Here is a 23461-nt window from a genome sequence, read left to right on the forward strand (position 1 = left end):
TGGTTATAACAATGGTATTTCCATGGCACTTGAATATTGTTATAAGTGGGCTTGACTGTATAGGACAAACCGGAATATGCGTTGACCCTCCACCTTACGAATTCTGAAAATAAAAAATGGCATCATTGAATGGCAGTACCGAAAGACATCCTTACCTTGAAACAAATGTGACTCAAGTGGCTGCACAAGACACTATTTGTCTTCATTTGCATTTAAGTGCTGCTCGTATGCCACAAGAGCATGAAGTGCACGATAGTTACTCGGAATCATCCGAGTCATCAGAACTTGAGCTGGATGACGGATGTGTCTCGCTGCCCACGTCCCACAAAGCATCATCCTCTGTTCTGTCCAGCACATTGCTGATGCTGCATTTTTGAAAAAGACTTGTACACCATCTCTTCGGACAGTTTCTGGAAGATGGAAGCATGTTGCCATAGAACAAAGCCCCTTTTGCTTCATAAATCACTGCACACATGATGGCAAGCCTTTGAATTTGTTCCCTCGTGAGTCCAGAGGCATGTGCTGTCTCATGCGGATCCACACTGAAGTCATGGGCAGCAATCTTGCACTCAGCTCCCGGATGAAACCTGCAATCTTGGCTTCCATTTCGGGATATGCTGCAGTCCGTCCATGAAATAAGGTTTTCTTCTGGTTGTTGCATGTTGTGATGCGCTGCTTCAGGTTCGGCCAGTATCAAATTCCTTTGTGTGATGCTCAAAATTCGCACTGTGCCGCCGGGTTGCCACGCGCTTCTGCATATTCTAAGCTTTTTCTTAAAAGCTACGGTGAATTACTGTTGCCTTGCGCTCATTATGAGAGAAAGGGGGGGAAAAACAGCACAGAACGGAAGCAGCTTTGCAACATCAACAAAAAAGTGAAGTGGCTGTATGTCATGCTGCTGACGATGGCGATGGGGGTGGACGGCTGTTGACCTTGAACCGCCCATTGGTGCAAGACTCGCATAGTTTTTCCACCAACGACTGGTATAAAAGACGAGGGTTGACTGTTTGCTGTAGTTTTTTGTTTTGAAAAAAAAGAAAGTTCGACCTTTATTCCGGTTTTTGCGAGAGATGACGTACTCTGTCTGCCTTGAATTGTTTATTTGTTGTGCTCAAGGGGCGGTCCGGGGCCCCTGTGACCTTTCATATCCTTCAGACTCTTCCTGCAGTGTGTTATCCTTTTAAAACATTTGGGGAAGCATTTTGGAGGCCACACATTGCATGTTTGTGACCACGGATGAAGATGGGCAGGAGTGCCAAACTCGGGCACACCGCATTGTATTCACCAGGCCCGTTTTCCATCCCAGCATCCCATGTCCCACAAGCATTCAGCTTTGCACTGTGCTCTCTCCCTCCACTCCCCTTCGCCCACTGTTACGCTTTGTGCACGCTTTCTGCTATCACTGCCTTCCTCGTCGACATGCCATCTGTCGACATTGCCGTGGAACAAAGTGCCGAGGTCACCAGCATATGGAAAGAGGGCTTCCAACTTGGCAGTGCGCTTTGAAGCAGAAACTCTCACTTCAAAGTGAATTCTTCATTATTGCAGTTTTCAGTTCATTCAGTAGCCATAGATGTGCCATTGGGCTTTCACTTCATCTCATCTTTCCTATATGTATGAGTGATAAATTTTCTTCGTTTTTTGTTTCGTTTGGGGATTTTGCTACTCTTAGGCCTAATGAAAATTATGGGTCTGTTGACATCAACGGTTCCTGTTTTGAAAACCAGATGGCATTACTATAGGCTTGCGTCTCTGTTTGCATATGCTGAACAAATGCGGATACAACCTACAGCCTATCATTTTCTCGAAGTGCTTGCATTTAGCGTATGGAAGCGTGCATACGCCATTATAAAAGTAGTGTTAAGTGTACTTAAGTATTATTTTTTTTAAGATAGCACTTTTAGATTAATGGGCCAATCCATGGATACCGAATGAACGACGCACCAAGCACTTCTTTCTTTATGCCATGTCATCTGCGTACCGCTCATGTTGTTTGGTGCGTCCACGTGCCCCCTAGAAGGGGCAAGGAGGATGCAGATGACACAACAATTGAGATGTAGCAGTATGCAGACAACTTCCATAGCCAGCACGATGCTTCAACAGAGCGCCGCATAGCAAACAGCAAACTTGATGCATGCCACAGCGTATGCGTGCATTTGGAGAAGGGAGAGGAAGCACCCGGAACCCTGTAGACGCGGGGGCGAGGCATTCTACTGGGGCCAAAGACCCAAGCCGAAGACCAAATCTAGGCGCCATCTATCAGGCGCGCCACCAAGCTTTTTCCAATGTAACACTAATGGCCCTCTCTGATCAGCAGAGCTGGCTCTCCTGTCTATCTTACGTGGTTGTGACCATCTGTAGAACGCAGCCAACAAATTTTCATGCATGTAGCAAGACCTTTTCGGGTATCAGGCCCTGCTTGAGATGTTAACTACTGAGATCAAAAACATCCTGTTCCTGTACGTGTTAGTTCTGTGTTGGTCTTGCTGCTTTATTGGACACCCCGGGTGTGTTGTGCCTAGGTGACCTTCTCGGAGCTGCCCAGCCAGCTACTTTGTGGAGAGGTGCGTAAGGCAACGCTGAAGCTCCACAATGCAGAGGGCTGCCCAGCACTGCACTCTCTGCGGCTGGCCTGTGCACAGCCACAGCTGTTCTGCCTGTGCTCTGCCTCCGAGGAAGAGGATGACGCATACCATGAGGAACCACTGCGGCCAAGCCCCCCTGTACTGGCACAAGCACCTCCCCTAGCCTGGGTGCAGGCTCCTGCTGTTGGTGCATGCATGGAAGGTGGTCAAGCAGTGGAGCTGCCCTTCTGGCTGCGTGGTGCCGAGAAGCCTGGCCGACATGTGCTGCGCCTGCTGTTCTACTACCAAGGTCCTCAAGGGCAGCTTTCGTAAGTGCCTTATTTGCATTATTGTTATGTGAGTTTTTTTTCTGGGAATAGTATTTTTGAGAATCTTTATATTCGGACCTAAGACACTAATAAAACGCGATTTTTTTTTCGCTGCTCACCAAGATGGCTCTACCACCAAGCTTGGGAGTTGTGAGGAGGAACCAACTTTTTGGCAACCTCGGGGCCATAAAACGAACACAGACGAGGCAGAGAGAAGCTATGAAAGTGGAAAGGTTATGCAGGTGCGGCTGTTGATAGAGAGAAGACAGGAAAGATCCATTTGAAAGAACTGTATGGAGTAGGAAAAGGGAAAACGGGCTGAAGGGCTGGGAAGGGCAAAACACATGCACTGTGCAGAAACGAGCGACGGCTGCAGTAGGCTTCACAGTGACAGCAGCTCCGGATGCGTCAAGCTTTGAGTTGCTTTGCAAGGCTTATGAGGCGCTTCGCATAGTATTCGACATGATTGAACATGTTTAAATGATGATGTACCTCAATAACAGTATAAATAGCAAAGCTCCACATGGCAGGCCTTTGGCTACAGCTCCATTTCAAGCATAATCAAAAAATATTGAGGAAAAGTGTCTAAGGACCTGTAAGAAATTACTTAACTAGGCTAGTTATTTCCCCGTAATATGGGAACTAACTAAGATGCTCAGGAAGTAATTATATTATTGAAAACAGGAGGAAGAAATACGTGTACGCACCTAATTTCATTACTATGTCTCTAATAATAAGGGAGTAATTACTCATTGACGTCCACCCGAGCGCAGCCAAAATCAAAATTTTTATTTTAAAACCCTAGCCTGCCTTAACCTCAGCTGCTATAAAAGCACATAGTTCTTTGGATGACATTGTAATGTGGTAGTTTTAATACTATTCGCTTGTCTTTGTTAGCATGCCAGGCTTCTTCATTCTGCTGGGAGCAAACTTAACTCAGCTAATAATAGGCTTTTTTTTTTTGTGCAATTTAGATAAGCATGGTACAGCAGAATCGCGATGATATGATCCCGGTTTGTACGAATTTTGGGGTGAAACGAATTCGTAAAGTACCTTGGCCAGAGTGCATTTTGTGCTGTGAGCAGAAATTTGGATGTTACGAACAACCCTCCACCCGACTGTGGATGACACAAACGCACGAGCTGTGGGTGCACCCTCGAGCAGCAAATACTTGCTGCATGTACATTGTCAACATTGTGGTCGCCAGTTGCATGGTGTGCATCGTGAGCAGTGATTGGCGGCGCGCGACCAGCACAGAGTCAACGTTGTGAGTCAGTGGTGGTGCGCAGCCCTAAGTAAAACTTGTCAGCCGAAAACAGATTTGTGTAAGTTCTGCATATGAATTTTGTTTGTTTTGGATGACACGAATATTTTTCGTGACCTTCTGGGATTAGCATGGTTGAGATTCTACTGTAGCAATAAATGAATGTGTTCTGACACTGATGATCTAGACACTCTTAGTGCTTCTCACCTGACTGTATGTTGCAGGCACCGTGTTCTGTGGCACCAAATCAGCTTTACCACCCTGCCATCGTTAACACTACAGGCGTCTGCTCGCCAGAGTGTCTCCCTCGGTGTAGCAGGCTCTCCTGATGGGGCGCTGCTCTCGCTTCAGGTGTCCAATGCTTGTGAGGTAAGCACTGCTTGTGAGGCAGGTAGCAGTGGGGATGTTGGGCGAGACACACACCTGGCGTTTCTTTGCTGAATGCCATGTTGGTTCATGTGTGTGGTGCAGACTGAGGGCCTGGATGGTATCGACTTGAGCTTGCTTCAGGTGACGTGTGTCAGCCGTGTCTGGAGCTTGGTTCCCCTCACAGCACATCCAAAGTTTGGTGAGTTGAGTGCCATATTTTTACTCACAGATTAAACAGTTCATTGATATTCTTTGCTCCTGTAAAGCATGCAAATGAAGGAGAGGTTTTCATGGAATACTGTGACCACAGCAGAATTTGTTAGAGTAACACACCATACAAAAAAAAAAAAGGGTGTTTTTTTGTTAGTCACTGAAGTTTAGAGTGGCCAGCTCACTGACGCTATGCTAGGCAGGCAAGGACAGGTAACCATTTTTAAGTTAGGGGTCTAATTTTTAGTTGATAGCTTTTGTGGAAGGTGCTTGTCTCTTGTTTTTTTCTGGATCTAAAAAATGGTAATAACTGTAGACAAGTTCACTATATCTCTAACTTTACTACTGACAGCGGTGGCTACTTTTAAGGAAGCAGAAGAGCATCATTTGATTGGTCTTGGTTTCATTGGCAAAACAGACTGGCCCTAAATATATGCTATGGTCCCATTTTCTTGTTGCAAGGGAAAAAAAGAAAGGTGTCGAAAATCAAGTTTAAATAATTTGTTTGTTACGTCATGCCTGGTTCTAAAGCCCAAGTTGGCATGATTTCCGTCACTAATTGGCACCGTGTTTTTATTGTGGCCTTTGTCTTATTTTTGCACCTAATTGTGATGAAGGTACGGTAAATTTTTGTGCAGAGGGGCAAAAATATTCCCTGTTAAGTTCTAGCTGTATGTGGTATGCTGCCCTCTGTCGTTAGCTGTCAGTGTGAGCCAAAATAAGTCTTAGCAGTGACGAGCACATTGCACGTGAAGTGTGTCTGCACCAACTGGGAGGCTTTGTTTAGTTAATCGGGATGAGATGTAATGTGACCCTGATACAATAAAAGCTTGTTAGCAAGGGACGGGAAAATATGTTCGAATTATCTGGACGTTCGAGTTATCGGATGACCCTGAAAAAACTAACAAGAGCCCCTTGCATCACGGTGAATTTATTTGGTGAAAGACAGGCCAATGTTCCTTACTTTTGACATGAGAGTGGTGCGACAGTGACTGTTTTTAGCAGTGGAGCTCCACTGTTACTGCGTTGCACACCTCACAAACTGCGAATGGCACGTGTTGACTGCACAGTTTCGGCGCACCGGAAGAACGGAAGAACCACGCAGACGGAAACGCTTAGCGGCACCTAAGTGGCAAAAAAAAATAAAGGGATAGAAAATGCTAGTGAGATGCATCAATTGATGGCCAAAACAGCACGCAGCTGGGCTCGGTTTGGCTGGCTAATGCAGGCTGATGTAGGCTGGCGCGAAGCTCAAAAAAAGCGAAACCAGAACTATGCAGTGTGTTTGTTCTTGAGACGGGGCCATCCATTCGTTGTCATGCCTGCCGTTCTGCACATGTCAGAGGTCTAGCCTAGGAGTTTCATCATTCTCAGACAGGCACTAGGCATAGGCTTAGAACTTTTCATCCAAACCACACATGTGTAACATTACTTATCGTGCTTTGTTTCTTACTTTCAGCCTTTTATTCATGAATTAGCATTTTCTTGCTGAGTTTTGATGTTTTAAGTGGCTTTTCAAATGTTCCTTTCAGGATCACCAGTGTTGAAACCTCAGGAAACAAAAAACCTAGTCTTGCGAGTCACACCCTTTAGTTCTAAATGTAAGTATAGCTTCTCTCTTATTTCCTTTCAAATTTGGTCTTGTGGCCTCGTCCTTTTGTTTACTGTTTACTCACCTCCATGTTTGAACTTTATTTTCTCTCTCTTTTTTTTTTTAGTAAGCCAGGACAACACAACAGTTGTCTCACAGCTTCCTTTGACTCGAGTTCAGGTATGTAAGACTAGTTTAGTGGTTCTTTGTGTTACAAGAGTGTATCTTGTATTTGCAAACAAAGAAAATGGGTAGCTTGATTGTATTGCCCATGTTTATTACAACCCCAAAAGGGTTAGGCCTCATGTTGTAGAAAAAATAATTGCAGAAGACATAGATTGATATGCTGGAAGTAAATTGTTACTGCTCTCAGTAGTATTCGGATGCTCAGCCAAGAGCTACAGCATGCTTTTTTCCATGTGGCTTGCCGAGATAACTGCTTCTTTACGTGATAAGCTTTTAAGTTCAGAGATGATTCAGGAAGATGTAACATCTCCTTTGCCTTTGCATTCCCCAGCCACTGTCTTTGCCTTCCTGCTGTTGTGATAATGTAACTGGGTACATTGCATGTGGACAAAATTTAGTCATCGTTGAGTATCTGTGCGCACTTCGTGCCACTTTGTGACTTGAATTGTCCGAAAATATTTTCTGTTGTCTCCTGAAGCAATAAAACGAGGTTGTATGGTATGGTGCTGGTAAGAGGGGGATAATGCACTGCTTACTGGGAAAAGGGAGGCGGCAGTGCCTTGTGTCGGTTTGTCTTTGATTAGTTGTGTTTCTGTGTGTGCTGCCTTGCGCAGGTGGAAAGTGGGCGGAGCCCATGCTTGGAGTTCTGCAGCTGGTGTGGCCAGGAGCTGTCGTTGCCCGGAGTTGATGCGCTTGTCCCTCAGGGTGGAGGCCCTTCACCTGACGCAGGCCTTGCATCGCCACTCCTTGAAGTCACACTTGCTGTTATCTGGAAGGTGGGTGCTCAACCCGTCTGCAAAAACTGGGCAGCTTTCAGTATTAGGAGCAGCCTAAAGGTTGTTGGAAATGACTGAACAGCACTAATAAACGGGACGGAAAAGAACAACACAGACACATGTTAGCACTGTTCAGTCGTTTCCATCACACCAGCCTGACTAAGCACTCTTCTTAGCGTAAAGATAGTTGTCACAGATAACATGGTGTCTGGATCTGAGGGTAGAGACAGGGTAGCCCCTATTGTTAATGTGGCTCTTTTATTAGTCAGGTAAATGAGTGCTCTAGAGCAGTCCTGAAATACCTTTCTTTAAACAGCTCAAGCAGATGTGCGCAACAGAATGATACATGCCCGTGAATCTCATGGCCATAGATGGCAGGCATTGAGTTGACTCTTGCTAATTCGATCTGTGCTTAATTCGACAGTCATGAGGAGTGTAAAGAGAGTGCAAAAGGTGTGCTTGATCCTAGCAGAAGCTGTTGGGAGAACCTACCTGCATTGTTTTTTTCACCTGGATAAAAATGGTGTCATCTTGATGGTAGTACCAAACTTCCATTTTTTTGGTTATCTTAGTGCTTGGGCAGTGTTGTGTAGTGTGTTAGGCATACAAATGTGGATTTAGTGCCCCCCCTCTGCTTTTATGTCCCACTGTACAATTGGAGTACTGCTAATTTTGTGCATAAGTGTTCATGCCATCCTGGCAAATACATTTTAGTGCTGTTTTTCTGTAATTTTTGCACAAGGACAAGCTGTACCATTGTGGTTACTACCTTCACTTTTTCCTTGCAAAGGCGTAATGACCTGCAGCCATTCCAGAGAATTAAGGAGGAATTGAAAGTGGGAGCTTTCAGAGTGGCCTCTACTTTGGACAGAATAGTCTGGAATTACTTTATTAAGTAAGATGGGAACTGTACAAACTAAAGTATTTTTTATGCATGAGTGAGTGGCAATAGGTTCCACTCTGTTGTGTTAAACATGTTTCCTTGTGTGTTGCATTGTGCTTGTGGAAGAGCCAACAAATTTGGCATGTTTATGTTTATCATCTTTTTGCTAGAATGTGCACAGTAGTTCGCATAACCTTATCTCTTGGTAAAGATCAGTAATTAGACAATTATTATTTTGGAGACAAATGATCACTAGTGTAAAATTGCACAAAAGTGCTCCGGATTGTAAATTGTTTGCTGCTGGGATTTGTAAGATTGAATCTCCTTGCAGGCGGCAGTAGACCAGGATGGATCTGTGCGTGTGGTCAGGGGTCAGCACCATGTGGCAGTGCGAGAATTCTATACAGTGTATTCTTCATTACCAGGCCACGAGGTATGGTGAACTTTACACTTTACTCGTGTTTTTGTTGGAGTTAAAAGTGATGTAATGTGCAGAATTGTGTTACAAAAAAAAAAAAAAAACGAAAATTCCTTTTCAATGCTCAGAAAGTAATTGGTTTCAAAGAAGGGTGTTGCAAGGTCATCGCATCTGCCCGACTCTGAGCATTTGGTGGTACATATTGCAAAAACAGCCAAATCAGCGTATCAGCATAAGTATTGCAGGAATGCTGTATGCTTAGGAATTGGACTTTTTGGTTTAAACTGAAAAAAAAAAAAAAAGAAAATGATAAAAGTATGTTGAATTCAGTTTTCGAAATACAGTTTTAACCGTCAGTATTTTTGCCATGCAAGGCATAGCTAGCTGGCTGTTGATTATGAGTTACACTGAGTCAAAGTTGACAATTGACTGAGTACGAAAGCCAGGGGTGTGACTAGACGGTGGTGGTGTTGTATAAGGAGTGCAGTTGTGAGATTTGAGGTATTGCTGCGCTTGCTTACTTGCTCCTACAGACCACAAAGCACCACCTCTTTGCTGCCTGCAAGCTAAGCACTGTTTGTTCAGTGTCATCACCTGCTTAGAGCAGTCAAAGAATAGGTTGGGGCAACCGAAAAGGAAATAAAAATAACATGCTCCTGCCTGCAACTTAGAGCAGTGTTTATCAACTGCATGCAGGACACTGACATGAAACCATGCATGGGTGTCACAAAAAGTATGTTCTGGCTACCGTGATGATATAGCGGCAGTTATTTCACTGCCATCGACGCGCAGATCACGTGATGCTTCGGCTTTTTGCTAAACCAAGCTTGACAACTCAATGATAACATGTCAACCTATATCCTAGAAGTAGGCTTCCACCTGCTTTTCTGCCTGCTGGCTGTCTTGTTTGCTTATGTTGCTTCTTTAATGGCTATAGCAACTCATTCAACAAGCACAGCTCTAAATACTATCCCTTCTACATGAATACTGCTAATAAACTGTTTGTACTGACAAAAACGCTGAGATAGACTCTAAGTGACTTTTGAAGTGACTTTTGAATGCTCATTATTGGCTTATTAAATCATTGAAAAAAGTGTGTGCTCTTGTAAAGTCCATTCGTGAAAATCTAACACGCAGTGTGGCGTGCGGCGAAGTGGCTGCTTTAGAGTAAGAGCCATTTAGTTGCTCAGAAGTGGTGGCAAGATTTTCCTGCTATGATGTAATGTTTCATCTTAATTCGAAGACATCCATGATCGAAGCGTACAGCTTGGGCATCATCCAGTGGTACTGAAGTACGGGTTCCAATGCAGAATGATATCGCGCTACCTCACGCGGCTCAATTGATGCGCGATAAGACCCTTTATTGGCTGCTATGAAGTAGAACACCTATTTCTGTGTTTAAGGCCGGGAAGGCGACGGAATAAGGAACGACAGCAAGCGTTAACGCATTAGCGTGCGTCTCTCCACTCGGTATCTGTCCCGTGAGATCCAGACCTAAAGGTGATTTCACATGCAAGCAACTGAGCACTGTGGCGGGGCAGAAAATTTCCATTTTGTTGGAACCTCGTCGCTGTGCCCTCTCGATCGCCGCCACGGCTGCTCGAAATTTTTTTGTGCTTGCCGGCAGAAATCGCTATTATTTGTGTGTGCGACACAGGACAATACAGGGCTCATGTGGAGCATTTTCTCCTGCTTTCTGTCACACACGTGTATCGCCTATCATTGTCAGGCTATGCGCAGAAAATTTTTGAAGCTTATTTGGTGCGTTTGCGATGAAGATCACGGCCGGTGGCGAGTTCTCGCATTCGGGCTTCTGACCTTTGCGTCTTCATCGCAACCCAGCATCGCATCCGGGGACGTTCGATCTATCCGAAACTCAGTGTCATAGCCGTAATGCGCATTTTACTGCCACATCGATCTCGTTCGTACTTGGTCAGTGCTCGTTATAAATGGGCACAACTGCATGGAGTTGCTATGTTTGCACTTCGCCATTCGTTCCAGTAGTGCAACATGGTGACCCTGGTGCTCCTTCATTTGTAAAAAAAAAAAAGAAGCGCTATACAGCGTGCAGGGTTAGTGTGATGCTTCAGTGAGCAGAGGAACTCATCATGACTGGCCTGGCTCACAAGGGTATGGAGGCGATACGTCTTATTGCTTTGGACTGAGGAAAACAAACAGTGCAAAATAAAACGTGACAGCATTGGCTCACATTTCTAAATAACTGGAGAGGTAAATAACAAACAAACAAACAACAAACAAACTGGAGAGGTTTTAGTGTGGAACAGATGTAAAAAGGGATAAAGAAAATTGGAGAGCCAGACGTCATGACATATGAGCTACTTTGCCTACGAGTTATGCAGTGTATGTGTTGTTCAGTTAAAAAGTGTGACATATTTTGGAAAGGTCACTCTCTTCAATTATACTGCATAAAACAGCATTGAAGACATCTCAGGTGTGACTATGTGCTAGTAATGATAAACAATGGTATAGCACATCTTTACATCACACTCACTTTTCCAGGATTGTTTACCAACATAAGAGATTTGAAAACTAAAAACTGCATGCTCCAAAGTGCTTTTAAATTGATCATGTATTGCTCCAAAATACTCCAGATTAGAAATATTGTTGCTCCAAACTGCTTCTAAATTGACTTTCCTCTGCTCCAAAGTGCTCCAAATTAGAAATTTCAGTGCTCCAAAAATTGCTCCAAATTGGATTTTACCAGTGGCATCACTGTTCATTGAAAATAAAGTATTCGCAAAAAAAAAAAATGAAACTTGCATTGAAGGAGCAGCTGCTCAAGGCCAGCACGAAGAGCAACGTGACAAAGCCGTGGCAGCCTTATACTGTGGCGACGCTGGCTTTTCTGCCTCAAGAGCTCCCTAATACTCTCGCATTAAAATGTATTAGTCACTGGACTACCCATCCTCACTAACACTGCCGTCGTCATCGCTGCTGCGGTTCCACAGCACGTCGTCCTAACGTCGTCGTCCTGTGAAATCCCGCATTTTGAAACATTTAGCCACTGCTTCTTGCATATTATAGCCTGACTTTTTTTAAAAAATGTTTTGAAAAGCAGACTGCCATCATGCTTGCATTGGTGTTGCCGTCAGCAGTGCTGCTACTGGGAAAATATGGTTGATGGTATCTGTGGTAGGTAGCACCAGTCTAATTTTGTTGATAGTTTTTAATACTGCCTTAGCTCTTCAAACTATAGTTTTAAGGAAGTCTATACATGTCAATTAATGCCATGCTCATTATTGCCTAAGCAGCAAGCAATCATTTTTGAATCTGTAATGACCGAATTTGCAGGCACTGCCTACCAAATAGAAACAGGGGTGGAAGTGCTGCGCCAATTGCGCCATGCTGTGCCAATTTAATCTCCTGCGCCAAGCTGCGCCTAAACGGCAATTTATGCCCATTGCAAGTATACAGAGCCAAATTTAGCGGAGTGTTATTGTCGGCTGGGCAACACTGGGCGCTCGCTATGAAACGGACGCAACCGCATTCGCATCGACAGTTTCGTTAGCTTGTGCTTGTCGGCGCGGCTGTCACAAATGGCTTGTACAAATATGAGCAAAAATAAGTACTTTTAACTATTATCTGGTAGTATAACTTCATCGCGGCCGGTATTGTGAACTTACCTCAATAGCAAGCTGTATTTATTGTGCAAAAAACGAGATACCAGGTTCACTCGCATATTTTGTGCACTTTTTCAGTAATTAAGGGCTCCAAAAAGAGATGCGGAGATTTCGCGAACACGTCCTTTAAAAAACTTCATGAACGTCATAATGCGCATATATGTCCTACATTGTTGCGCATACGTCGACTCCCATTCGCACCTCTCGCTGGTCAAAAAAAAAAATCCCATATACAGGTCGACGCAACCCCCGTCACCGCGCGATGGTATGACGCCGCGTGCTCAGCTCTAAGCAATAAACGCGCAGCGATACAACCGCTGAGCCAGTGAAGATAAACGGCGCTAAAACGGCGTCTTCGCGATAGGCCCGGCTGACTAGCGGCAAACCGAACCGCCAGCGGTTCGGTTGTTTAGAATTTTGGACACCTTGTCCTGGAAAGCAACCGCCGGCGCGAGTGGGCCGGGTAAACGGCGCGCGAACATAATTTCGTTTACCGGAGCTAATTTAACAAACGAATTACGAACTCCTTACACGTGGAGCTGCGAGGGAATGGGCAGCGGCTTTCTACCCGTCGTGCTCGCACCTCGCACGCAGCATTTATGAAATTGCTTTGACTTGGCCTGGCCAGTTACGTGGTTACGTCTTCACAGTGGTGCGGCCGGCGTCGCCTCGCTGCTCGCACCGTTCACAGCCATACACGGCAACGCGTTCGCGCCGTTCTTCCACAGCCTGCCTTGCGTGCACCCGTGTGTACGCTGGTGCATTTTTTTTTTTCATATACGTTTGGGTAATAAATTGTGGGTGCGCAATTAAGCGAGGGTGCAGGTTATGCCAGTAAATAGGGTAAGTTAGCCCCCTCGTTGGTTTAGCTGCGCAATTTTCCTAATTTTAAAATCCATCGGTTGGCGTGTATTGATTCATTTTGTTTTTGGTTCTGACATAGTATATTCGAGATTCTGCTGCACTGTTTTGACGGTTTGGTTGTGGCTATTAAAAAGTTCTGCAGAACTGAAAGGCTTTAAAGTTTACTAAGCAAGTCCTGTTGCTCGAATTCTCGGCGCATTGTTCTGTGACAGAATCAGGCGAACAGCGCAGGTCTTTTTTCCTTATAGCTCTCACTGGCATGATACAATTAAGTGGATTGAGTGGCACAAATTTTGGTATCAAACCTATTTGTACACTTGTTTCTGTGGTGAGCTAGCTGACACTTGTTGCTGGTTTTGTTTTTAAGGTTTAACGGCAATATCTTTGTATTCTATATGGCAGTAGCTAGTTCTAGTCCACTTTGCGTCTAGTCATTATATCTACTGCAAGCCAATTGCCATCTGTGATCCATTTTTCACTTGTTTTCTCTGATACATCTAGTAGTAAACCAGTCTGAAACAGTTTACCGTAATTGTCTCGGCTAATGCTTTACCACTAGCGTCATAGTCACATATGTGGTGTTTTTGGAGTGAAGTGCTCTGGGTTTGTTTAATACAAATAAAACTATCCCCATTATGTTGTTTTTTTCTGAACTGAAGTTAATAATAGCTAATGTACTGCAACTACTGTTCGTAATAGCTGCCACGTGTCTTTTTTTTATGAACCCTAGCAAATATCTTCAGACGAATTGCTGTCCTTTTAATTAATTCTGGCCTGTGGGATCCGTGATAAATATCTATGCAGTTTTTGGACTAGTTGCAAAGAAAATTGCTCTCAGTTGCATTTAAATGTCGCCAGTCTGCTCCAAAAGTGCTCCGAAATAGCCTAAAAATTGCTCCAAACCTGCTCCAAGATAAGAATTTTGCTGCTCCAAAGCTGCTCCAAAATAAGACTTTTGCTGCTCCCGTGCCTGCTCCAAAAAGCTGGAGCCTGCTTCCACCCCTGAGAAAGCATGATTCCCATGCCAAATAATTGTTTTTAATTGTCCTGCCATGTTCCTAAGCCCCACAGCTGGTTATACATTTATTTGGGCAAGGAGAGTTCAATTGCCTCAAAGAAAATATGGCTGATTAAATTCAGTAGACTCCCTTCAATAAACTGATATTATTCTGCTGCAACACCATATGTTAGAAATACTGTTGTGAAAATGCCTTGCCTTGAACTGTTGATGCAAGACCATGAAAACTGAAAGATGCCCTTGTAAGCTGTATGCTTGCTTAGACAAAATTTTTTTTTTTGCTTCCATCAGCCAACTGACCTGAAGCCTGCAATCCCAGTCTATCCAACTATTGGACTAGTGGCACCAACGTTCCAGTATGTGCGTTGTGCTTTAGTACATCCAGTTCAAGTTAAGCATGACTTTGTCACCAACAGGTAAGTGGCTCTCAGGTTGGCTGTGCTTGAACGTTGACACATTAGCATTACTTTTCACACAAAGCAGCCAATCAGCATACTCTAGGCATGACATAACAATAGTGTCAGGATTTCACTGAGAAGCATTTATTACTTTAAGCAAAATCTAAACTTGCACCATGTTTTTGCTGGGACAACATTAAATGTATCAGCAGTGGTGGTTACAAAAAATAGGAGGGGACACTTAAGCTCCGCCTTAATGGTATGACGCGATAGCGTAATGGGTTAATTCACATACTATATCCAGAAGGTCATTCTCTACTTTACATTCATAGGTCCTTGGGAGTCCTGATACCCTCTTGGTGCAGTGGTGCAGGGAAGCTATGGGCCACTGCCCTGCATGGCAGGTGCTTCCAGTGGTGGGCCTTTTGCGGTCCAGGTTGCTCTTCCTGAGTGATCAATCATTAATTTAACTGCCACCTGTCATGGTGGGCAGTTTGCTCACTATCCGGTGGGCAAGTTGTGATGACGTCGCAAGGTCACGTGACCTGGGTGACCCACCTGCCTCCCAGGTTGCTCTCTGAGGACCACCTGCCAGAGCCTTGCCCATGATTTTTCGCTCACAACGCCAACAATGCCGACACCAGATTTTCTGGAGAATGAGGCCTTTAATGCTAATGCGTTAAAGATCTAAAATTTGCAAATATTTGACTTTTCTTTTTTTACACATTTGTCCCTTTTTCTCAGAAATGGTTCATAAGACAGCGCTGAAATTAGCTGTGCAGAAAGGCTCATTTATGTTACAGAAGTGGAACTAGAATTGTATGTCTGCAGCAAAAACTATGTTTTCTTGAATTCTTTTTCATTTTAAATGAGTGAATTCACTCGTTCGCTCATTTCTAGAAAATGTAGTTTTTGCTGTAGGCTTATTAATTATACAGTCAAGCTCACTTATATTGAACCTGACGGTTGTGTGGATTGCGTCCATTGTATCCAATGTTCATAGTGAGTGGACTTCTCATTTTACTGCCAGAAATACGAAGCCCAACAAAACTGTCGTTTATTTCTTACAAAAGTTCATTATGCATGTCTGATCACTGCGCTGTTCAAGCCTTCAAGACCGGTCATACTTTATGTTCCTTGCCGAGGCCCTAAGTGACAACATTTAAGGTGCTTTAAGAACAGGGTATAACTGATCGTGGTTAAAGCATTCATGGCAACTAGTGGCAGGTTGGCCTTCTTGTCATTGTCATTAGATTCTCTGCAGTTGGGCAGCGCTCGTACCTCGCGTACAATGGCTTCGTCAGTATGTGACTTCGCGGTGCCCACGTCATGATCCGCACCATCGAAGCCATCTCAGGCGAAATTTTGGTTAGCCATCTGTGCATCAACAGTGCGTTGTTACAAATCTACATGCTTCTAATCACATGGATGTTCAGCAGTATCCTCAGTCATTTTTTGGCCCATAAAGCATGCTTTACGGAAGCAATTCCTGGTGGACTCTACAGTCAATCTCATCCACATGGCCTTAATCATTTCCACAGCAGCGAACAAGGATGTCTGAACCCGAGCATCGCCATCTGGTGTGTGAATTGCTATCAGCATGAGCTGGATGATGCACTGATGATAGGATATCTTGAGCTCGGGAATGACACCCATGTCCGGTGGCTGGACCTTGCTGTTGGTATTTGGTGGCGAGAAGATCATTGTCACAACAACCAGAGAAGGCAACACGTAGTGTATTGCTAAGTTATCAAGCACGAGTTGGAGCTTGTATTCTTTTCGCTATGTCGTGGTTGAGCTCAACATGCCACTTAGTGAGCAAATTATGTGCACTACCAATCGTGTCATTGGAACTTAAGCCTGGTTGCATGCTCGTCGCATGAAAGCAAAAAGTCGCGCGTTATCCAGGCCGTGTGTTCAGCCTGTAGTGTACGAAAACGTAGCTCCCAAAGCATCGCAACAGTTCCCACTTCTCCTTCTGCACAGTGAAATGTTAACGCAAAGCCTGTTGTGTTCACCGGTACAAGTATTGCCTTTGAAAGCATGCATTTTAGATGGTAAAATTTGTTAAAACCGAGCTGTTTTAATGCGATAGTGTTAAGGCTCTCGTGCTGCAGAAAATCCGGCTTCATCGGCATTGTGAGCCAAAAATCTCTGGAGAACAACCCAGGTGGGCCAGCTAGATCACGTGACCTTGTGGCGCCATCACAACATGCCCACCAGACTGAGCAAACTGGCCACCATGGGAGGTGGCAGTTAAATTAATGGTTAGTTGCGAGAGGTTGCTCAGCAAGAGCAACCTGGGCCGTACAGAGCCCACCGGTGGCAGCACCTGCCATCGCCGGCCAGTGGCGCATCACTTAACTGCTGCACCACTGTGCTAGGAGTGGTATGAGGACTCCCAAAGGATCTATGAATTCAAGACAAGAATCACCAATTCTGCATATATGGCCATTAACCTATTAACGCTGTCACATCGTACCCTTAAAGGCGGAGCTTAAGTGTCCCCTCTAATTTTTGTCGGCAATGTCTCGCCTTTTTTTTATTGTGTTTTTGAGTCCCCTCGTACCTTTTGGGAGAGAGCATCATGGGTACCCGGAGATGCTCCTCTATCTCCACGCTTGCTGGAAACGTAAGCTTTTTGACTGTAGGGCCTAGTTAACGGCGCCTCCTCATTCGTTCTAACCGAGTTACACCGCCACAGTTGTTCGTTGTATCTGAGATGCAGTCCCATTGCCCTAATGCATATTTTGACGGCAGCACCTCCCTCATTCGTGACAAGCGAGCATTCTTTATAACTGTGGTCATTATAAGCGGGCTCATTTGTAGTTCCACTGCTTAACATAGCTGTCTTTCCATACTGTTAATTTCAGCGCTGTGCTATGACCTATTTCTGAGAAAAAAAGAGGCGAATATGTAAAAAAAAAAAAATTGTGAAATGTTCTTGCAAATATTAGGCTTTTTTGTAACTACTATCTCTGCGCATCATTTGTTTCAAGTTTCATTACTGTAGCTTTGATTGTAACATTGTTCAGAATGTTTTGTTATTACGTACTTCTAAAGTCTCACCTCACCTTAATGTAACATTTGCGAGATAATCTTTGTTTTGTAGCAACTGAAAGGATGAGCTCCAAGACATGCTTTAACGGTGTATATGAATGTCTTGCCAACAAAGTGTTTCTTTTCAAAAGTGTTGCTTATCTATGCTTTATGGCATTGTTCTAAGGCTATAATTGGGCTCTTAGTTTGACTTGCGTAGTATCTCTAAATGTGTGGAGATTCTCATTTACAAATTTTATAGCAGGCATGCTCTTTCTTTGCTGTAGGCTCTTGGTAATACCGGTGAGTCTTTTGGTGCACAACCCCAGCTTTCGGCCAGTCACCGTCACTGTGGAGCCAGGCAACAGGTGCGAAATGCATTGCTTCTGTGCTAATTGCATTTCTTTGTCATGGGTGAAGAAGGAAAGTCGCATCATACCAGTATTACATTATTCTAGCATACTGAATAATTGTAGTCACTCATTAATTTTTTGGATACTTGAACTTTGAACTTGCCTCACTTTGCATACTTTGGGTTCATCACAATTAGTTTGTTTCAAAGTATGCCTGTTGTGTGTATTAGCTACATGCAATGAAGAAACTGACTTAGAAGATTGTATCCTTTCACCTCTATGATATATGGTCTTTATTAGAACTGGGCTTGGTGTAAATTCTAAAATATTCATCTTTTTAGGTTCAGGTTCTGTAATTTTTTATATTCTTTTTGCAGGGCACCTACTGATCCAACAAGCCCCTCAACGACTCCAGACTTGCTGGCTGCTGATGTAGGTGGTTTCAGCTGGACAACAGCTGTAAGGCGTCACTTACCAATCAAGTCTCACACAACAGCAGCTGTAGCTCTCTCGGCCGCTTTCTCAAAAGCTGGCACATACAACATGGCTGCCTTGCAAGTGAGCGTTCTCACGGATGATGGACGTCTTTCACATGAACTGCTGTGTCCTAGTCTTATGGTGGTGCAACAGCCACAGACTCTCTAGGCTTTAGTTTTTACATCACAAGCCATTCGACTCTACTGGCAGAAGCTCTAGGTGGACCTTGGTTCAAGTTCTAAAGGTATTCTTGCTTGAGTAGCATGCATGGTGTGCTGAAACGCTACGACCTCGATGCATCTAATTGAAATGGGCTCATGCAATGGCATCAAGTGCCTGCTGTCTTGCTCAGGTTCATGTGCTTAATTATTCCAGACGATGTGGAAGCTTGTCTCAAGACTGCTTCCAGGGAAATTATATTCGTGTGTCAGGGGCCAGTGCCTTCCTGTAGGTTTTCAGCCCTGAGAGAAGAGCAAGCCAATGAATTGCACTTGTTTGTCTCTGGCCATGCCATGACCAGCAGCAAGCAAGGGTAAACTTCATGCTGTCCAAAGTCACACTGTTGTGCCAGGCTTCATCAGGTGCATGTGTGTGTTGAAGCCTTATTTCTCAAACTGCAAAACTCTGGGCACCGTGCTTCTCAATAGGGGGTGCTTGGTGTATTTGCCTCGATGAAAGAGGTGTCAGGCATGGTCAAGCTATAGTATGTTTGAAATGCAAAACGCATCTGTGTTGTCATGCCAGTACTAGTTGAGCATTCTAAGCTCCATGAGTTGCATTGCACATTCAAGTGAACATGCTGGAGATGCCTTTTTAAAGGCAGTAAAATGCAAAAGTTCTGTGCGTTTATTCCTTGCTTTGTGTGTTTTTGAACTCTGATTTTGTTATGGGATTTTGGAGTGTCTTCAGAGAAGATGTGTACTTGAGAGATGTGCTTGTGATGTTGCAGCTACATGGAAGAGTCAAGGATGAGGAATGAAATTGAAATAGCATACAGAGCTTGGTAGGTGTCATGAAATTTCATGCAAATGTTAGGCTGTGAGCAAGTGGAATATTAAATGGTGACTTTTGTCTGAATCATTACAGGTGTCATATGTTTTTAATAAAAGTACCCTGAAGTACGTCACTCCGTGTTTTGAAGCAGTGCAGGTGTATGTATGATAACTGTTCTGCTTAGAAAAATCACTGCTTCGAGTGCCATAAAAGTAACTACGCAAGTTCTTATAGTAGGGTATATGGTCCAGTGCCCTTGCAAGGCTTCCTGGAGCCTGCTTTAAATGGTAGCCTAATTGTAATTTTTACTGGTTGTACACTGCACCCATCCAGTTGTAATTTTTACTGGTTGTACACTGCACCCATACATAGTTATGAAAATTGTTCATTTCATAGATTTTAGAGCTCATTGGGGATATGCTTAGTAATAATTTAATGATTCTAACAATTTTTTTTATTCTTGCTGGAAAAGCATTGCACACAGCTCTTCATAAGGTGCCTAAAAAGAGCTGAAAGAAAAAAAAAATTGTAGGTCATTTTTTTGTTTAGTTCAGTACTTTATATGTAATGTTTTCTAGAACAACTACTCGGCCAATACATTTGTGTGGTGTGCAATGAATGAATGAATGCATATGTGCAACATAGTATGCATAAACAGTATCAAGTAACGCAGGTTGCAGTCCACACTTCGTCATGTTGTTTGAGAGTGAATGTGAAGGCCTGATTCTTACTGGCAATGCCTAATGGAGGACTGTTTTACATGAATAAAGTTTAAAATGCTGTTTGAATGGCGGCCCTTTCACTCATCCTTGTATCTGGAGTCCTTTCGGCCTGCGTGATTGTCATAGTCAAGCGTAAGGTACAATTTCTGACTACACAGTGTGTTGATTGGTGCTATTAAATTTGTCAGCATGAGCCTAAAAGGCCCTGACTGCAAAATAACTTGCCACAGCTGAGGCATAACTAGCAGCTACAAGAGAAAGGGAATTTGGTGTTGCCAGGAATTGAGAGCCAGCAGTGTACTATGATTTCTGGTGTACATCCTCTGCTTGTTATAGGGTGTTTCAGAGGAGCCCACCAGTAATGTTTTTAAGAAATTAAAAGCGATTAGCTAGGAGTGTGTGAATAATTGAAATTTTCTAATAACAAATCGAATATCCAATTCAATTCACTGAACAAATCAAATAGTGCATGTTCTTAATTATTCTAAGCTTTTCGAATATGTTTTCAAGCATTGTTATTTTTCGAATATGCTTCCAAGTATTCAGATAGCTTCGAATAATTGAAAAAAAAAAAAAAACATGATATTCCTTGGTGACAGTTGCCAAAAGAGTCAGTCCAACACTGCACAGCATGCTGCTACGATGTGATCTGTTCGGGTGGCAGCGTTCATAATGCTCAATCATGGCCACCATGATTGGCCAACTCAGCAGGGCTCAGCCAGGTTAAGCCAATCATGCTGCCATGCCACATCTTGGAGGCCATGACAGATAGCCCGCGCCCCTTTCATCTACTGAGATTGGGTGCTAGTTCAGTGGCAACGATGGAGCTAATATACTGACTCTCTTTTGCATCCCCTTAGTGGAGAGGAGTGTTGCACTGCTTGCACTTCTCCATAGGTCGGCAGTCTCATTAATGAGTCAACCCACTCGGGCTCACATCAGATCATGATCTGAGCCGTGAATGAGTTCAGACTCACATTCAGATCATAATCTGAGTCATGAATGAATCCGGTCTCACGCTCGGATCACTATTTGAGTCTCGAGTCCGGGCTCACATGGTGGAGTGTGGGCCTATCAAATCAAATAAGTCCATGATATGAGGTTGAACAATCCCATGATCCCAAGTGAATCCGTGATGCTGATTGGGCACGAGTTTGCAACGTTCATAAACGTGAGTTTCCTGCACACTCGTAATACTGAATAGCTTTTGGTCGATATGATGATTTAGAGCAGTTTCATTCTTTCGTGCTGTGTAATTTTTGTGGCTGCTGCAGTCTGGAACATTACTAAAAGGCGAGAAAAGTTGATTAGTTGCTGGTCTTGGTCATGTTGGATATCAGCTGTGGCTTGCTGTATCGTGGTTGTTCTTATTCTTCTTTTACTGTATTTTTAATTGGTTGCCGAACACATGCAGTAACCATAGATTTTTACATCCCTCGAGCAGAAGCTACAGGCCTCTAGTCCTCTAAGCCAGGCCTGGCTACAGGCTAGTTCCAGTTAAGAGCACATCACAACACCATTTTTTTTAACAACTTTTTTTTTGCCATTTTAGGCGCGTGAATTGGGCTGTTGGGCGAAAAAACGATTCAGCTGCCCAATGTTTGAGCTTATAGGAGTCCTGAGGCAAGTTGAGCCTGGCTGAGTCGTGAGTTGAAATGAGCGAGTCCAGGTGAGTTGTGAGTCAAAATGAGTGAGTGAGTCCAGGTAAGTTGTGAGTCGAAATGAGTGAACCGAAATTCATCGTGAGTGAAAATGAATGAGTGAGTCCAGGTGAGTCGTGAGTTGAAATGAGTGTGTGAGTCCAAATTAGTCGTGAGTTGAAATGATTGAATGAGCCTAGATTAGTCGTCAGTCTGAGTGAGACATGAATCGCTATCAGTAGTTGACCACAGATGACTGGTGAGTCTGAGTCAGCCCAAGTGATTTGTGAGCTTAAATGAGTTCGAGTGAGCCTGGGTTTCTATGGGTGAGGCCGTAGGCTGCCCATACTCTTGTGAGTGAGCCTGAGTGAGCACTCTTGATTTTGCCAAGGTGTGACTCCTCTTGCACGCCAGAAGTCGAATCAGATATTTGTATAGATATGTGATTGGTATTCGATTCAATTCATTCACTATTCGATTCTTATTCGATAACAAAGCTGAACTATTCATATCTGATTCAGTTTTGAAAAAGTACTATTTGCACACCCCTAATTCGTGGATTATGCCGATGGTAATGAGTTACTGAGTGCTAGCTGTTGTGCTTCTGTGCTTTTGCACGTACTTTTGTGTTAACATTGTGCTTTTGAAAACTCTAGAAGCACTGCTGTGATATTGCAGCTGAAGACTTTCGGCTTCAGTCTCCCAAGCATACACCTCGGGGCCTTGGCATCTTCCGCGATTTCGCGCCACGTTTTGAGGCTGTGCTTCAGTATTTTGGCGTTTATACCCGTTCTTTTGTGTCGTTTTTGGAACCTTACCTCTGTGTACTGGCACGTGCCTTGCCGCGATGTCCGCGTTTCCATGGAGGGGAAATTCAGATACGCCCGTGTACTGCGTGATGTCACTTGATTTCGACTATGATGTCGTTAACCCTCGTTTGTTCCCTCACCCACTCCGCCCGCTTCCGATCTCTTAGCATTACACCTATCATTTTTCTTTTCATAGCTCGCTGCGCTGCCCTTGACTTAAGCGAACAGTCTTTGTTAGCCTCCACGTTTCTGCCCCATAGGTGAGTGCCGGTAAGTTATTGGCAAATTGCCATTCATGATATGAGAAAACCTGCCAAATGCGCTCCACCCCATTCTTATTCTTCAAGTTATTTCTCTCTCATAATCCGGATCAGCAGTCACTACCAGCCCTAAGTATACATATTCTCTTACTACTTCCAGCACCTCGCTACCAATTGTGAACTGCTGTTTTCTTGACTGTTGAACATTACTTTGGTTTTCTGCATGTTAATTTTTAGCCCAGCGTTCTGCTCTGCCTAACTCATTGATCATGCTTTGCAGTTCATGTCCTGAGTGACTTAGCAAGGCAATGTCATCAGCAAATCGTAAATTACTTAGGTATTCTCCATTAACTCTTATCCCCAAATTATTCCGGAGCCCTCCACTGCGTGCGGTTCCCGTTTCTTCGTTGTTTCACTCCCTCCTACATCCCAAATTCCCTCATGCGGCGCGGTTTAGGTATCCACGCGGGTTCACTCCGGGCCGCGGATTTGTGCCACGTAGAAGACAACGATGAGCAGGCAGTGCCGCGGGACGGAGCAGATGGAACTTGATGAAGACGACGCTCTCCAATGCACAGCGCGAGTGTGGTGCAGTTTAACACGAGGCGTGTTGGCTGCGGCGATAGCCTAGTCTCGCTGAGCGGCCGTTAAACGAGG

General features: G+C 44.1%; 1 protein-coding gene across 2 annotated transcripts in view; it reads left to right on the top strand.

Annotated features, from left to right (window-relative positions):
- Positions 1 to 20161, top strand: part of l(3)76BDm (trafficking protein particle complex subunit 8 homolog l(3)76BDm) — a 60238-nt gene extending 40077 nt beyond the window's left edge. For both annotated transcript variants that reach the window (XM_089580887.1, XM_089580888.1), the window contains exons 18-27: positions 2523 to 2893; positions 4382 to 4526; positions 4629 to 4725; positions 6269 to 6337; positions 6455 to 6507; positions 7128 to 7289; positions 8504 to 8605; positions 14405 to 14529; positions 17838 to 17918; positions 18281 to 20161. In XM_089580887.1, the coding sequence (XP_089437013.1) occupies positions 2523 to 2893; positions 4382 to 4526; positions 4629 to 4725; positions 6269 to 6337; positions 6455 to 6507; positions 7128 to 7289; positions 8504 to 8605; positions 14405 to 14529; positions 17838 to 17918; positions 18281 to 18548 (1473 nt within the window). In that variant the 3' untranslated portion in view covers positions 18549 to 20161. The remainder of the gene's footprint in view (positions 1 to 2522; positions 2894 to 4381; positions 4527 to 4628; positions 4726 to 6268; positions 6338 to 6454; positions 6508 to 7127; positions 7290 to 8503; positions 8606 to 14404; positions 14530 to 17837; positions 17919 to 18280) is intronic.
- The last annotated feature ends 3300 nt before the right edge of the window (positions 20162 to 23461 follow it).

The sequence above is a fragment of the Amblyomma mixtum genome, chromosome 3 (assembly GCF_055824585.1).
Source record: "Amblyomma mixtum isolate Tamu chromosome 3, ASM5582458v1, whole genome shotgun sequence".
Lineage (NCBI taxonomy): Eukaryota > Metazoa > Arthropoda > Arachnida > Ixodida > Ixodidae > Amblyomma > Amblyomma mixtum.